At 56.4% G+C, this 15,449-nt stretch overlaps 1 protein-coding gene across 1 annotated transcript in view; it reads right to left on the bottom strand.

Moving 5' to 3' along the window:
- The window catches only part of DNAH17 (dynein axonemal heavy chain 17), a 35,070-nt gene that overhangs the window by 7,150 nt on the left and 12,471 nt on the right, over positions 1 to 15,449 (bottom strand). Inside the window, exons 34-71 of the mRNA XM_021534087.4 lie at positions 15,223 to 15,383; positions 14,980 to 15,136; positions 14,607 to 14,711; positions 14,024 to 14,181; positions 13,392 to 13,530; positions 12,645 to 12,872; positions 12,355 to 12,492; positions 11,702 to 11,834; positions 11,390 to 11,517; positions 11,150 to 11,298; positions 10,452 to 10,734; positions 10,189 to 10,362; positions 9,401 to 9,608; positions 9,141 to 9,306; positions 8,955 to 9,057; positions 8,686 to 8,833; positions 8,479 to 8,570; positions 8,138 to 8,299; positions 7,882 to 8,046; positions 7,545 to 7,736; positions 6,882 to 7,148; positions 6,243 to 6,404; positions 5,525 to 5,758; positions 5,168 to 5,332; positions 4,979 to 5,074; positions 4,669 to 4,886; positions 4,240 to 4,447; positions 3,943 to 4,058; positions 3,470 to 3,662; positions 3,130 to 3,365; positions 2,712 to 2,828; positions 2,018 to 2,222; positions 1,516 to 1,680; positions 1,248 to 1,388; positions 937 to 1,107; positions 663 to 785; positions 329 to 522; positions 71 to 219 (exon numbers count right to left, since the gene is read on the bottom strand). Coding sequence (XP_021389762.3) covers positions 71 to 219; positions 329 to 522; positions 663 to 785; positions 937 to 1,107; positions 1,248 to 1,388; positions 1,516 to 1,680; positions 2,018 to 2,222; positions 2,712 to 2,828; positions 3,130 to 3,365; positions 3,470 to 3,662; positions 3,943 to 4,058; positions 4,240 to 4,447; positions 4,669 to 4,886; positions 4,979 to 5,074; positions 5,168 to 5,332; positions 5,525 to 5,758; positions 6,243 to 6,404; positions 6,882 to 7,148; positions 7,545 to 7,736; positions 7,882 to 8,046; positions 8,138 to 8,299; positions 8,479 to 8,570; positions 8,686 to 8,833; positions 8,955 to 9,057; positions 9,141 to 9,306; positions 9,401 to 9,608; positions 10,189 to 10,362; positions 10,452 to 10,734; positions 11,150 to 11,298; positions 11,390 to 11,517; positions 11,702 to 11,834; positions 12,355 to 12,492; positions 12,645 to 12,872; positions 13,392 to 13,530; positions 14,024 to 14,181; positions 14,607 to 14,711; positions 14,980 to 15,136; positions 15,223 to 15,383 — 6,349 coding nt within the window. The remainder of the gene's footprint in view (positions 1 to 70; positions 220 to 328; positions 523 to 662; positions 786 to 936; positions 1,108 to 1,247; positions 1,389 to 1,515; positions 1,681 to 2,017; positions 2,223 to 2,711; positions 2,829 to 3,129; positions 3,366 to 3,469; positions 3,663 to 3,942; positions 4,059 to 4,239; positions 4,448 to 4,668; positions 4,887 to 4,978; positions 5,075 to 5,167; positions 5,333 to 5,524; positions 5,759 to 6,242; positions 6,405 to 6,881; positions 7,149 to 7,544; positions 7,737 to 7,881; positions 8,047 to 8,137; positions 8,300 to 8,478; positions 8,571 to 8,685; positions 8,834 to 8,954; positions 9,058 to 9,140; positions 9,307 to 9,400; positions 9,609 to 10,188; positions 10,363 to 10,451; positions 10,735 to 11,149; positions 11,299 to 11,389; positions 11,518 to 11,701; positions 11,835 to 12,354; positions 12,493 to 12,644; positions 12,873 to 13,391; positions 13,531 to 14,023; positions 14,182 to 14,606; positions 14,712 to 14,979; positions 15,137 to 15,222; positions 15,384 to 15,449) is intronic.

The raw sequence follows: 15,449 nt of genomic DNA on the forward strand, positions 1-15,449 counted from the left end.
GAGTGGGTCCATGCAGTTCTGGCCACTTGGCCAGCAGGGCTGGTGCCAGTCTGGGGGAGCAGTTCCTCACCCAGTGCCTCCACATCCTTCAGTGGGTCAACACCAGGGGAGAGGATGAAGAACAGGGGTGAGGAGGGGCTGCTCTCCTTATACACCTCAGAGAGATCAATGCTCCTTCCTTTCACATACTTGCTTCCCATTTTCTCTTCCACAAAATTCCTACAGAGAAATAGAACCATCCTGTGAGATGGAAACAGTCACTGGTTGCAGCTGGAGAGGTGACACTTGGGGGCTCTTGCAGGAGAGCCCTGTGCTGGCCACCAGGTACCTGATGGCATAGGTCATCCTGTCAGGGCGCAGGCAGCGCAGCACGCACAGCTTCTGCAGGGCTGACTTGTTCTTCCAGTCCATGGGGAACACCTCGTTCTCTGGTGCCTCCATCTCCACAAACCTTTTCCATCTCTTTGCTGAGCTCTCAATGTCACTCTCCAGGCTGCCAAACTCTTCCATTTCTGAAAGTGCCTTCAGGTTCCACAGAGAAAGAATAAATCACTCCTGGGCTCTGCTCATCCCCAGGGACCCCCTGCAGGTGGCCCTGGACCTGCTGCACTAGGGGCTGTGCTGGCATTGCCTTGGCACAGTTGGTGACTGCACAGACCCACCTTGACAGCACCCCAGCTCTGGTTCTGCAGGAAGTCCACGGGGGACGTGACGCCAGTCTTGGAAGGGAAGCGCAGGAGGAAGTCTAGCTCTGCTGGGTTCACTTCTTTCTTGAGGGCCAGGACCTGAAATTTGGGAGTGCAGTGTCACAGCCACGCAACACCCATGGCCCCAGTGTGAGGGGCCAGAGGCTCTGAGCATCCACAGCAGCACCAGAGTGAGAGAACAGGCTGTCTAAAGCCACGTGAATGCCTGTTGTACAGCAGGAGAGATTACCTGGAAGGCAACCTGGGCCAGGAAGATGAGTTTGTCTCTCTCAAAGAGGCCCTGTGCAGTGTACACATAGACCGAGTAGGTGATCTGGTCTGTCAGGTTGATCACCCTTTGCCGGGTGTCGTCGCTGGGGACTGCACGCTGGATGGCTTTCTCAAAGACTCCATTGAAGGCCTGAGGAAGATCCCAGCAGGCATCAGCATGTGGCTGCTGGGGTCTTGTCAGCAGCACAAAAGCTGAAACACTGAATCTCCATGCTCCCCCACCTCTGTCCTACCCACAGATATCTCTGTCCCTCCTCACTCCCCATCTACCTTGAGAGAGAACTGGTAGATGGGGTTGATCTTGCAAAGGTCACTCAGGATGAAGTACAGCAGGGATGCACGCTCTGCTGCTGGCCGGTAGTTCTCTCTCGCAACATTTATTTGTACTTCAGTGACTTTAGCTTCTTTTACCTGGAGGTGCAGTGGGATGGGTCTTACCAGAACCCCATCACACATCAAAGCAGTGCCCACCCTCCTGCTGGGTGCCCAGCCGAGCTGTCGCTCTGCCTGTGGCACCATCTCCAGCAAGCACATTTACCTTCTCCTCAATTTCCTTGGCTGTGCGCTTTGTTATCTCCAGGTTCTCCACCAGTGCAGTGTCCCGCAAGAAGTCCCCCCCGGCAGCCGACAGCCGGGCGAGCAGGGAGTCCTCCAGCTCCTTCAGCTTGATCTTGAACTCGTTCTGGCTCTTGGTAAGGCTTGCCTGCAACAGCAGCACCCAGGGTGTCGTTCAAGAGATCACAACAGGGGGCTGGCACCAGTACCTCTGTCATAGGGCCACCAACGTGCTGGTGTGAGGGAAGGCAGATGTGGCCGTGCTGGGTCCCAGCATCACCTGCAGGCTGAGGTGATGAGCGTGCCCAGGCAGCGCTGGCTGCAGGGCAGCGGGGGACCTGCAGCTGCAGGGTCTGTCGGGACTTCCTTGGCTCCCGACAAACAGCAGCAGGAACACGGAGGGGAGCTCTCATGCTCCCTGCCCAAGCCCTCCACAGTGCCCCAGCCTCTTCCACCCTTCTAACCAACCCCTCTAAACCCCGTACCTTGAGGGCCTCCAGGTCCGGCCGCTCCCGGGCTACCACAGCAGCCAGCAGCTGGTCCTCCAGGCCCTCCCGTGTCACCAAGAAGTTGATGAGAGTGCACTGAGCCTGCACCTCTGGCTTGTAGTGCGGGTTGAAACATCGGGTATGCAGGATTAGGCGGAACTGCTGGTTATACTCTACTTCTTTATCTCCAATTCTAATGTATCTGTTCAGTTAATTAAACAAATTAATCCCCACACACTGGGCACTAACTCATCACAGACAGATGCCCTCAGCCTGTGTGCTGTTCCTGATCACTTGGCATGAATTTCTTTGGTTGGGAAAAGGCACAGCAAGGGCAGAAGTACCAAACCAGACTTAGGGCAAGGATGGAGGAACAGGAGCTGGAGACTGCCCTGCCACAGCCTCTCATGGTCTGTGGGGTGCATTTCCCCTTACAGCTTTTCATGCCACATGGCAGGTGTCCCAGGGAACATGTCCTTGAATCACTAAATGAACTGGATGCCAAAGACCAGGCCACATTCAGTACAGGTGTCCTCCATGGGACATACTGGAGAACACTGGGGGATGTGGCCAAAGTAAAAGAAGGATCAGGCTCCCAAGCTGCCCACAATGAAGGTGCATCTAGCAGCATTTTGGGGCAGCAGTGGCTGCTTGGGGCAGGTGAAACCCCTCAACATAGACGTGTGCTGACCTGCCCTTGAAGGTCCTGCCCAGCAGCGGGTCCAGCACTGCCTCTATCGTCTCCCCGATGTCCTCGATCAGCAGTGTCTGTCCTTCAGAGACCGCCTGGGCAATGATGTCCAGGTATCTGAGGGGGGAGAGGGGAGACGTGTATGGCAAGCCTGTGCACTGTGGGGGGCTTGGGCTGCTGTGGGAGGCTCACAGAGTACTTTCTACCCACTGTGCCCTGTCGGGACCCTGTTGTGCTCTGCCAGTCCTGGCCCCCACAGAGCTTTTGGAGGTGTCAGGTACATCTTCAGGGCTGCTACCCTTGGGTCCTCTGAATTTGATGGGGGACATGATTGCCCTGACTCTGCACCCTCCAATGGTAGGGAAAGGGGGGGCTGGTGCAGCCTGATCATGTGCCCACCCCACAGGCCCTGGCCCACCTTTTCTGGCCCAGGCGGACGATCTGCAGGTCCTCCCCATATTTGTTCTTGATCCACTTGCCGCCCTGCAGCTGGGCGTCCACGAGCAGCGGCCAGCGCTGGGTGCTGCAGAGGATGGCAGCGTTCTCGGTGGAAGTGCGGTCACTGGGCAGCCCCTGGTTGTTCCAGGCTGCCATGTCGGCAGAGTCCGTGAGGAGGCTGAGGGGGTCCAGGTCCGGGGTGATGGGGATGGGCACCTGCAGGGAGGGGCTGTTGGGTGCCTGGCTGCAGAGGCATGGGAGCCCCTGGTGCTGGTGGGCATGGGGGAAGGCACTCTGGGGTTGAACTTGCGGCCTCTCACCGACTGCCCTTGGAGGAAGGGGAGCCAGTGCTTCTCCAGAAGCTCAGCCCTGTACTTCTTGGTAAAGTATCCGATGTAGGACACGAAGGCGGAGGCCAGCAGCACATCCCCGCACAGCGTCTTCTCCTGCTCTCTGAGCTGCTCCACTGACTCAGCCCAGCGGACATTTTCAGATGCCAGGCCCCCAACGAGCCTATGGGTTAGAGGGGATGCTGGCAGCTGTGGTGCTGGTGCTGTGACCCAGGTGGGGGGTAGGTGGTGATTTAGCCATGGTGACCTGGGGCGTTGTCACCAAACATCTCCATGGCTGCCTCCCTCCATGAATGTCTGGCCCAATTAATCTCAGAATTTTTTAATTTGGGGAGGGTATGGGGGGCTCTGCTGCTCCCATGGGCCTGGTGTCAGGCAATGCCAGGCAATGCCAGGGAGCAGCAGCCTGCTCTGATGCTTCAGAGCCAGTGTTTGCATGGTACCTGTTTGCCAAGGTGATGACTTTGTTGGTTTCATCAGCCTCCTGCTGGCATTTGATCTTCTCTGCTGTGGCTTTCTCAAACTGAGCAGTGAGAGTCGCCAGATTTTCATTCAGGGCCTTTGGAAGAGAACAGCCACAGAGTTATTCCCTGCTCAAATGGGAGGCTCCATGGTCCCAGAGCTCTGCAGCATCTCCATCTCAGCACAGTGCTTTGGCTGGGCTCCGGGTTCACGGAGTTCTTTTGCTCATTTGGTGACTGAGGGGCTCATGGCTGGGGGCTGTGGGGACACACACTTACCACAATTTTGCTCTTAATGCGACTCAGCCTCGCCTGCGCTTCTGCCAGCTCAGCATCAGCATCAGCCACTGCCTGTCTCTTGGGCTTCACCGTGCAGTGCACCTCGTAGAAGCGGACCATGTTGAGGCACCAGGAGCACAGCCCTGCTGCAGCTGTTGACTTGGACTTAATGAACTCTGGATTAAATGCAGGGTCATTCCGGTACGGCCTGGAACGGAAGGACACGCTGTGCTGGGCATGGTGCCACAGCTGCCGGCAGCCCATCCCACTCCTCCCAGGGCTTGGGTGGCAGTGTGGCAGAGCAGGGCCAGCGCCTGGATCCCACTCCTGCCCCCAAACCCTGCTGTGCTCTGGGTCCCCCCTGGCCTCCCTGCTCAGGGCAGATGGTGGCAGGGGCTGTGAAGGGGCAGGAACCAGCCATGGACTCACTCAAATGCCTTGAGACAGGCCTCAGGGATGTTTTCCCCGTCATAGTTTTTTAAGCTTGCAAGGAAAGTGTCTGCTTTTCCAATCTTCACTTTTCCCGCTGTCCAGCTCTTGTCCTTTGGAATCTTGCCATTTTCAGCCGTCAGAATCAACACAGCTGCCATCACATTCACTACTTCTGGTGGTGGGGCCCCAAAGGACTTCAGCTCCGTCAGGTTGTACTGGAGAGGGACCACAGGGCCACTGAGCATCACCCTGGCCCAGTGCTGCCAGCCCTGGCTGGGCACCTGCTTCCCACTGAGAGGTCACCCACCTTGTTGAGCGTGTCGAGGGCCTCGCGGGCGGCAGAGAGCACCACCTCTGCTTCTGCCAGGTCGCTTGCACAGGCTCGTTGCTTCTCAGCCACCATCTAGGGAGGGAGGACATGGGATGGGGTAAGTGCTGTAACCACAGAGCTCACGCTGCCCTGTCCTACGTTAGACACCAGCTCAGCACTTCACACCTTGTTGATGGCCTCGACTTTCAGCTCCTCCTCATCAGCAATGGCTTTCTCCTTGCTGACCTTCTCTGTCTCAACACCCACCACATGGATTAGTTTGTCTGTGTCCTCATTCTTCTGCTTCAGCTCTATCTCCTGGACTGCCAGCATGGCTTTCAGGTCATCCACCTCAATGAGGGAAGAAACAGAGCAGATAACAGGGCTGATCCTGCCAAGCCCTGCCTGGTGGAGCAGCAGTGCCTTGTTATGGCTTGGGGACCTCACAGACACCATGACAATCCTGCAGGGATGTGCCTGCTCTCTCCCCCTGTGCCAGACCCAGAATAGGCATGATGCAAAAGAGAGGCTATGGGCAGGCACCTGTGAGGCTGTGCTCTGCAGCTTCATCAACCCCTTCTCCAGCCTGTCGATGCTGGCAGAGAGCGTGCTCCTTTTATCCGCCAGCAGGTTTTGGTAGAGCTTTATCTGCTCCAGGAACGTCTTTGGCGTGGTGTAATTATAGCGTCTCTCCACAGCCAGGTAGGTCTTGGACATCTCCTTTGAGCTTGTGTGGACGAAGGACATGAACTGGCTGATGGAGGCCTTGACCTCTGGCTGCACAGAGAGCACAGACAGGGAGCTGCTGCAGCAGGGGCTGTGCTGGCATGCAGGGGCTGCACTGAGCCCTCCTGCAAGGTTGGCTCTGCGTGCGGCCACAGAGGCCAGAACAAAGTAACCACGATGCAGAGCTGAGATGCTGGTGGCAAAGGCACTGGTGCTGGTTCCCATGCCCAGCTCTGTCCCTGACATCCCTGTGTGGGGAGGAGCTGCTGCCCGTGCAGGTGTTTTAAGGACAGAATGGAAAGGGAGGGCTTATCTTCACCAGGGCAGTGCAGGGCTGCAGGTTCTGATGCTGGAATCAGCTGTAAACTTATCCCAGACCTATTCCCAGCTCACTGTTCCCAGCCCTCTGGGTCATGCCAGACCCCCAGCCCTGGGCACACTAAACACAGAGAGCAGTAGAGGTGCAGTTCATTGCCCAGTGCAGCCAGGGATCCCCAGTGCCCTAGGACAGCAGCTGTGCTGGGTCCCAGCTCACCTCGATGTCTGGTGTTTCCTCCAGGAATCTGCTGCTGACAGACATGAGAGCATCCTCTGGCCACTCATGGAACCAGTCGATGGCCGTGCAGTTGACTACGGCTGGGAACCTCCTGGCCCGCACACGCAGGGTTGAGCCCACGGGGGAGAAGCAGAGGACAACCTGGGGCAGAACAGCAGTGGCTGAGTGGGGTGTCTCCGCTGCCAGGGTGGGGGCAGTGTCTGCAGGGGCTCCTCATGACTGCAAGGATTCTGCTGCAGACCTGAGATTTGCTGCCTTCCCATTAACTCCCAGCATGCACGAGGTGGTCTCTGGTTGTGCACCCTGTGCCTGTCACCAGGGCTGGAACTGGGTCCCCTTTGGTGCCTGAAGTCAGCAGCTGAGCACAGTGCTCATGTGGGTGTCCCTGGGAGTGCCCAGCATGGTGTGTGGCTGTGGAAGCTACTGACCCACTCTGCCCCCAGGGAGGTCAATACAGCACCTTGGGGCTGGGGGCACCTGGGGAGTCTCTGAAAACATCTTTTGTCTAAATCCCTCATCCTGGGATGAAACCTTGGTGTTCTGTGGCTTGTTGCAAAGAGGTTTTGGATGGTGCAAATCAGGGGCACAGACAAACCAACCAGGAGAGCAAACACCCACCTTTAACTGGCGCCTGACTTTTTCTATAAATAATTTCCAGCAGTTTTCCTTTGTATCCTCCAATCCAAGGGACTTCACTTGAGACCTCATGGTCCCGATTATGGTTTCCAGGTCATTATCCTGAAATAGGCCTGGTACCTCCCCAGATGCCAAGAAATCATTGATCACAACCAGGAATGATTCTTCAGCCACCTGGGAGTCTGTCATCAGGAACACGCCAGGGATGTTCTTCACAGCTGCTTTGATGTACTGAGAGGCAAGGTCCAGCTGGGACAGAGAGAAACTGTCACCCTCCAGTTCAACCCCCATGAGGTGTTTTCCAAAGTGTCAGTTTGGAGCAGCCTGGGCTGCCCTGGAGAGCTGGAAGGGAACCTTTGGGAAGGAGCCTTTGGGAAGGAGCTGGTGCCAGGTGCTCTGCCCACGCACAGGTCCAGCACCAGGGCTGCCCACACCACCACCACCGGTGTCACCAGTAGCTCCTGCCCATGCCTGGCTGGGGAAGCACTGCGGCCCCTTGGGGCAGGACTCAGGGGTGTCACCTGTGGATCCTCGTGTGCAAACACAGTGTCACAAGGAGAGCAGAGCCTCATGAGCCCCCCAGTGCAGGTACAGGACCCATCCCCAAGCAGGTGGCACAGAACCAGGGTCCAAAGCTGCTCCTACCTTCAGGTCAGGGATGCCGTAGCCTTTCCTCAGTGTGATCTGGAACACGCTCAGGTTGCTGATGTGAGCTGCCAGCCGTGCCAGGCTCTGTTTTCCACTGCCTCCCACCCCCACCAGTAGTGCGTTGCCCCGAGGAGACTCCAAGATCCGGCTAATTCTGCAAATGTGAGACACTGCATCTTCGAAGAGCACCTGAAGAAAACAGAAGGGGAAGGTTTGGTGTTCTGGATCAGGGCAGAAAGAACAGTGAATGCCCCATAATGCACCAACCCAACTGAGCAGTGCAATGCTGCAGTCCCATCTTTTCAGGGCAGACCTGCCTGCCACAGGCACTCACCAGATTCATCGCTGCATTCACCTCATTGTAGCTGTCCAGGGCTTCCCCGAGCAGGTCACTCAGAGCTGCCCAGCTTGCCACTGGCATGTACTTGGACTCATCCATGCCCTGGGCAAAGTGGCAGTAGATGTTGGGCTTGGCGAACATCAGGTCTTCATTGATCTCCTAGGAGATGCAATTCCCACCATGGGGCTCAGCTCTGGGGCACCTGGGGGCACCACTAGGCTGGAGCACCCTACTTGTCAGCACAACTTACTTGAAAAGAGGCTTTGCAGATGTCAGCCATCACCTTCTTGAAGCTGTACTGATCGTCTTCATCGACAAGCTTGTCTCCATACACCCTCTCGGCTTCGTGAAGCCAGAGACGCACCAAGTCCACAGGGGCTTTCAGGCATTCAGGGGTGGAGAAGAGCAGTCCCTGACAAAGAAATCCCGCAGCCCTTAGGGTTATTTTAGTGCTGCTCAGAGCTGATTGCAAAGGTTTGCTCTAGGGAGAGGCCAAGGCCCTTTCCAGGAACATGGTATGCTGCAAGGATGTAGGATCAGGAAAGGGAAGAACAAGGATGGATATTTTAGAAAAAACAGCTCTCCCACTACCTGGAATATGTTGGAGAGGTCCCGCAGGTTGAAGATGTAGTGGAACTTAATGGCTGTTGGCAGAAAGTTGGTGGCAACCTTCTGGTGCAGGGCTGTTGGCAGGACAGAGGAGTGAGCAGGCTCCAGGTCCCCAGTGACCCCTGAGCCTGGCTCCCCAGCAGTGCATTCCCCAGGGGCTTGTCCCACCCCAGTGTGGCAAAGGCTCACCCAGGGCTGCTGCTACCAGATTGGGGTGCATCTTCTGGAGAAGCATTGGCATGTTGTGCCGGGCCAGGTGCTGATGCAGGATGGTGCCGTACACGGTGTGCAGAGCCTCGCGGCTGGGAAAGCACACAGCGAGGACGCAGAAGTGGCGCTGCAGAAAGGGGCAGAAATGGATGTGGGCATTGCAGGGTCTCCTGTCTCATTCCACCCTCTGGACTTCAGTGCCTGGAGAGCGAATGTGCCAGGCAGAGCCCTGCCCCAGGCCTGCACACCTGCAGCCGTGAGTCGATGGTGAAGGACCCTGCAGTTGGGTTCATGCAGGCCACGTACTGGCAATTGCGGATGTCCTTCAGGGTCAGTTTGTTCCTGTCGTACCTGTGCAGGGACCAGCACTTTGAAGCTTTCCCCAGGGATGGGGACAGGTTCCCCCCATCATGCCGTGCCCCTCCAGCACCCACCAGTGCCCGTGGTCCAGGTGCTGCCGAATAAGTGTGTGTGGTGCCACAGTGCCATACTTGTCCACCTCTGGCATGTTCATGTCATCAATGAAGTAGATCAGCCTTCTAGTGCCAGGTGGGCCAAAAACTCTCCCTGATTTCTTCTCCAGGGGTTTTTCAAGGACAACTGCAGTGAGAGGAGTAGGTGGGTGAGGGTCAGCACTGCAGGATCCTGCGGCACAGCCCAGTGCAGGGCCAGCTGCTGGCTCTGTGGGCCTTACCCTGCAGCATGGCTGAGGTTGTGTAGAAGTTGAGGGGCACAGACTGCACCAGATATTCATCTGTGCTGAGTGCTTCCAGCTTGTCCCACATCAGGACTGACTTTCCTGTCCCTGCATTCCCTACCAGCATCACCGGCCGCTGCTTCTCCATCAGCAGGTCCATGAAGTAGCGGAGGCGAATGGTCTCTGTGGTGTGCACCACAGCAGCCTGGGGAGAGGCTCTGTCAGTCCCTGCATTGCCCTGGCACTGGCAGAGGTAGGATCCTCTGCCAGGGCAATAGGCAGCGTACCAGAGCCCTGAACAGCGCTCCTGGCAGTTCCTGGTGCTCTCTGCATGCAAACCTGGTCCCTCTCTAAAGCTACACATCTTGTGGGCTCTATTACGCTAAAGACTTTCTGACCAAAACCAAGTTATTACACAGAACAACATGGACAGCTCCTGAAACCGCCATGCAGCCACAGCTCCTCGCCCTTTTCCCTGACAGCTTAGATAGCCCCGACAAGATGCCACTGTAGGAGACAAAAAGTGAGTGCTAAAGGACATTTTGCACTCAGGCAATAGTCACAGCTATTTTGTGAGACTCTGAAGCTGCAGGTTAATCTGAAGGTAAAGGAAACATGGAATTCACAGCCCTTGCCTGAGACTTCTGTGTGGTAAAGAGAACTACTGGAAGCCATTGGGTTTGATGCATGCTACCAGTCCTGATGATGCTCTATGCATTGCTAAAGGGAAGACTGTGGAGTGACAGTCAAATAAACCATATAAACAGAGTCCTTGTGGGAAATACCTGTAAGGGAACGTCGGGGTCGAGCTCGAACTCTGGTACTCTTTCATCCCAGGGATTGAATGTCTTTGTTTCTGGATGAATGTAATAGTCAAAAATTGTCCCCTGATTAGGAAACTTGATGGTTTTAAATTCCGACAGCCACCACTTGCTGAACTGCTGGCGGTGATCCACCAGCTGGAAGACCAAACAGAGACACTCAGACCCCAGCCACATGATGGGATGCAGAGAAGGGTGGCAGGTGCCAGGCAGTCCCTTGGCTGTACCTGGTCCTGGAACAAGGCCCCACCAAAGGCCCAGATGCAGGCAAAGACGAAGAAGAGCTCATATTGCTCCCGGGGTGAGTCTGGTGGGACATTCTTCGGTGTCAGGAAACATTCTAGCAGGGACAGAACTGTCTGTATGGCCGTGACCTCAGGAACAGGGGTGATTGTCTTGAACCCAGACCTGAGCTTCTCCAGGCATGGTGGTAAGTACTTGTCAAAGAGGATCATCAGAGCGGCCTTCTCAGACTTCACTGTCCTTGTCTCAATCCAGCTGGCCACAATGCTGTAGGAGAGACAAACAGGGCTGCAGCAGTTATCCCATCGCATCGCATCGCATTGCATTGCATTGCATAGCATAGCATTGCATTGCATTGCATGCCATGCCATGCCATGCCATGCCATGCCATGCCATGCCATGCCATGCCATGCCATGCCATCCCATCCCATCCCATCCCATCCCATCATATCCCATGCCATCCCATCCCATCATATCCCATGCCATGCCATGCCATACCATCATATCCTATGCCATGCCATGCCATGCCATGCCATGCCATGCCATGCCATGCCATGCCATGCCATGCCATGCCATCCCATCCCATCCCATCCCATCCCATCCCATCCCATCCCATCCCATCCCATCCCATCCCATCCCATCCCATCCCATCCCATCCCATCCTTCTCCCTGCCCAGCTCACGGGCTCCAGCCCAGGTCTGTGGGGTTGATGTAGAGGATTCCAGCCCGGGACACAGTGGCTGGTGTGGCCGTCCGCAGGTGACTGATCTCGAAGATGAGCCTCATGGTGGGAGTGAGGGGGATGCGCTCGTTGCTGGCTAAGGTGAGAACCTGGGAGAAGTGGCTCATTGTGGGGGATGTTTGGAGTTGGTCCCCCTGAGATAACAAACGAGCAAAGCCCCTGGGGTGTGATGGCACCAACCTTATTGTCATCCATGACTGTGTTCAAGGACTCAATCCACATTGGATCAATGTCTCCATCGAGGATGATCCATTTGGGCCCATCATGTGTGATGTTGGCCAGGTCACGCATTGCTGTGGAGAACAGACCTGCCCCACAGAGACACTCGGATTGTTCCTCTCCACACACAGCCATTTGCTGAAGGACACGTGGGATTGGTACTCCCATGAAACACATTCTTTCTCCCTCCCACTCCAGGAAAGAGCCCCAAGGAAAAGTTTTCCCATTCCATCTCACATCCCATAAACTGAGCTCACAGCATTGGTGTCTCACCATCCTTCCATTCCCGTGTGGCTGGATGAATGATCCCGAACAGCTCATCACAGGTCACAGCCTTGGGGTCGAGGTCCATTGTGACTGGCCTCCTCTTCAGCCTTTGGTATGTCTTGTTGAGTGACTTCAGCACCTGTGGGGAGAGGATGGTGCAGCCACAGGTGCTGATCCCACCGGGGCAACCACAGCCTTCAGCAGCCTCTGCCTGCAGTGGGGTCATGGAACCCTGCTCTCACCTGGACTGCTTCTGGGAAAGCCCCTGAGCTCTCTCTGCAGAGCCAGCTCCTGGACAGGGCGTTGTGTGAGCCAGGCCCTGCCAGCCAGCCCTGTCCTGTCATCCTGCTGGCACCCAGGAGCAATCCTGAGAGCGTGCCCCTGTCTGCTCTCTGTCTTTGTCTCTGCTCTGTCTGTGGGTGTCTCGGGCAGCCCCTGAGCTGTGCATCCCAAACCTGCCCAGCTGCAGGGGCTCTCTCTGGCACATACAGTGCCTGAGGGCCTGGTATGGCCATGGCTGCACTGCTGACCTCTGCCCAAACACTGCTCTGGCATGGCTGGGGTCTGCACGGCCCTCACCAAGAAGCCATGGGAGGCCATGGGATATGCTTGGCCGAGGTCAGGAGGGCCCCATGTCCTCAGGATGGTTTGGCCCCTACCTGGGACTTGCCACAGCCGGCGTTGCCGACGACGAAGACGGAGTGTCGCACTTGGAGCAGCTCCTCCAGCTGTACCACCTTCAGCACAAAATTCTCCTCTGCCTGCAGCTTCAGCTCCAGCACGGACTCACGGATGACCTGGGAGGGAGAGCAGACACTGACCACCAGCAGCCTTGGAAAGGCCCTGGAGATGAGCCGGCCGCACCCAGAAGCACTGAATAGACCATCAGCCTCTGGATCCTGCCAGGACTGGGACATCTCTGGCGATGGTGCCGTGCTTGGGCTTGCACCTTCTCAAAGTTGAGGTCCCTCTTCCTGGGAACGTCCAGTGCTGGAAACAAGTCTCCAATCAGGCCCAAGAACACAGGCAAGTCATCTGTCACGATCTTGGGGATATTGAAGTCTCGTAAAGCTCTCATCAGCACCTGGTCCTCTGCAGAGCCGGGGTCCCCCCTCTTTAAGGAGCCTGCCACCACCAGCACGGACTTGATGGCCCGGAGCCCCCAGTCGTAGTGATCCTATGGCAGGAAGCAGAGAATCACCATTGCACTTTGGTGAGGGATAACTGCTTCAAACAGCACTGCAGAGGAACACCCTGTCCATCCGTCCCAGCCAGGTCATCCACATGGCCCCCACTGGGCTGAACCTAAACTGAGCTTATCTACAGGAGAAGCCTCCGTCAGTCATGGGGGTGGTTTGGAACTGGGAATCTGACTTCCTGCTTGGAGGCATGTTTATAGTGTAAATCACCTCTCTTGAGATTAACAATATCTGAATGCTCTCACCTTAACTGGCCTAATTCAAATTCTAATTCCATGCTATTCTACTTTTGGGCTTCTTAATTCCTTCCTTAAGGCTGAAAGGTGCCATATGATGCAGAAGTGGATCTTGTCCATACATAGACCTGAGCTGCGCAGAACTGTCACTCCGTGTGTCACCGCCAGCAATCCCACGAACCATGTGTCAGGTTTGATGATCAAGTGAACTCTTTCCTCTCCCAGCCAGCACTGTGGTAGATTCTTAATATTCTTAATTACCTGTTTCGACAGCAGCTCTTTGCAGAGCGTGTAGAGAGTGATGAACTTTCTTGCCAGGAGCCTGGCATCGAGAAATCCCTCTGCCACAAGCATGATTTCGCAGATCAGTTCAAAATCGGGGACCACCATAGCGCAGGGTCTAGAGAGAAGCAGCTGCACTTGTCAGGGCTGTCCTTACCCTCCCACAGCTCCCAGGGTTTGTCCCCAAGTTTGCAGTGTAACAAACAGTCAGCTGCTGCAGTTAGACCTGCTGGGGTCTCCTGCCCAGACTCCTTCTCCAAGCAGGGCTCATGTCCCACCAGACTGGGGCACACCAGCCCTTCTGCAGACACAGGTTCAATTTCACCAAGGACAGTGTCCCACAGCATTGCTGTCCCTCCCCTTCCAGTGCTTCACCACCTTTTGTCAGCTCTCTATGGGATTTTAGTTGAGGGTGGCAACCCACCTAAGCACACTCTCCCCTTGCTGAGCAGCCCAGCTCACCCCGCCTGGCCACCTCTGGGGAGTGACAGGGCTGTCCCATGGTGCCAAGGGCTCCCTCACACCAGGGCCACAACCCTTGGCTTAGGGTGTTAGGGATGCGGCACAGGAGTGCCAACACGGAGGGAAGCGCTACAGTGACACCGACCCACCTGAACAGAGCTTTTAGATTCTCAGGCAGCTCTGTGCGCCCGGCATAACCAGGGTTCATGGTGATGAAGATCCCAACCGATGGGACCAGGGAGATGGTCTCCCCAAGGAAATTGAATCTTTTCTTCTTGGCACGGATTGCATCCTGAATACATTTTACCTGCCAGGTGAGCAGAGGTGTTGGCTCCCTGCCCAATGCTCTGCCTGGCCCTGACTGCTCCCCAAGGTGAGCCTGAGGGTTTGACTGTGCCAGGGAAAATATTGAGATCTTGCTGAAGCCACAGCAGCAGGAGAGCTGGCCTTAAACCAGCTCCTTCCTAATCACCCCAACTCCCTGTCCCAGGTGATGGCAGAGCAAGGGATGACAGAGCCAGGATGGACACAGCTGGACTGTGCGATTTAACTGTGCCCAAATGCCCTTCACTGCTGTGCTTCCACCCCCCACCCTGTGTCCAAATAGGACATAGTGGAGAGAACAGCGGCAAACTGTCCTGCGAGACAGGTTTAACTGGGGAAGCATGCAGGCCATGAAATAGGAAGTCTCTTTGGCACACAGTGCCACTGTGTTGTGGGGACAGCACTCACCTGCACCGCAATGACAGACAGGACCTCCACCAAAATGCGATTGAACTCGTCAAAGCAGCCCCAGGCACCTGTCTGGGCAAGTCCTTTGTAGATGTTCCCACAGGACTGAAGAGAAACAGAGCAAAAGGATGGGGCTCAGGCACTGCGATCCCTCATGGCAGCTGCAGTGGGGGATTTGGTGACAAAACTCAAGTGCTGAGAGTTGCTCGTGCCTTACAGACTGTGCTCTTCCCTAGGGAAATTCCCCACAGTCATAAAACCCCCCCTGCCAAGGTGCCCCTGGGCTCCCACAGACTCAAACACAGGATCCTCTTGTCTTGGACACCCCATGGTTCTCGCCTCGGTGCCACCATCCTGTTGCCCCGTGCCCTACCTTGTAGTCCATCTGCTCGGAGCAGTTGAACACATAGACCATAATGCCCACGGCCCGGCCCAGGTCCTTGGTGGTCTCCGTCTTCCCAGTGCCTGCAGGGCCAGCGGGGGCCCCCCCCATGTAGAGGTGGAGGGACTGTGTCAGGGTGATGTAGCACCTGTGGAGGGAGGCGCCCGGGCTGAGCAGGGCCGTGGCACAGCCGCAGTGCCGGGGCAGTGGCGGGGTGGGGAACGGAGCCCGCACCTGTCGGTCAGGGGGGTGATGACCAGCCGGGGGGTGTTCCCCAGGTACTCGTAAGCATACAGGAGCTGAGCGTCGCAGATGTTGGCGAAGCAGTGCTTCTCCCCATCATCCCAGCGGTGCCGCAGCTGGGACTGCCAGGCAAATGCCTGGGAGGTCTCCACCTGTGGAGCAGCTGGCTGTGGAGGCAGGTGGGCACTGGCACTGCCCACCCTGGCCTGCTGGGACAT

This window comes from Lonchura striata, chromosome 18 (genome assembly GCF_050655825.1).
Source record: "Lonchura striata isolate lonStrDom1 chromosome 18, ASM5065582v1, whole genome shotgun sequence".
Taxonomy (NCBI): Eukaryota; Metazoa; Chordata; class Aves; order Passeriformes; family Estrildidae; genus Lonchura; species Lonchura striata.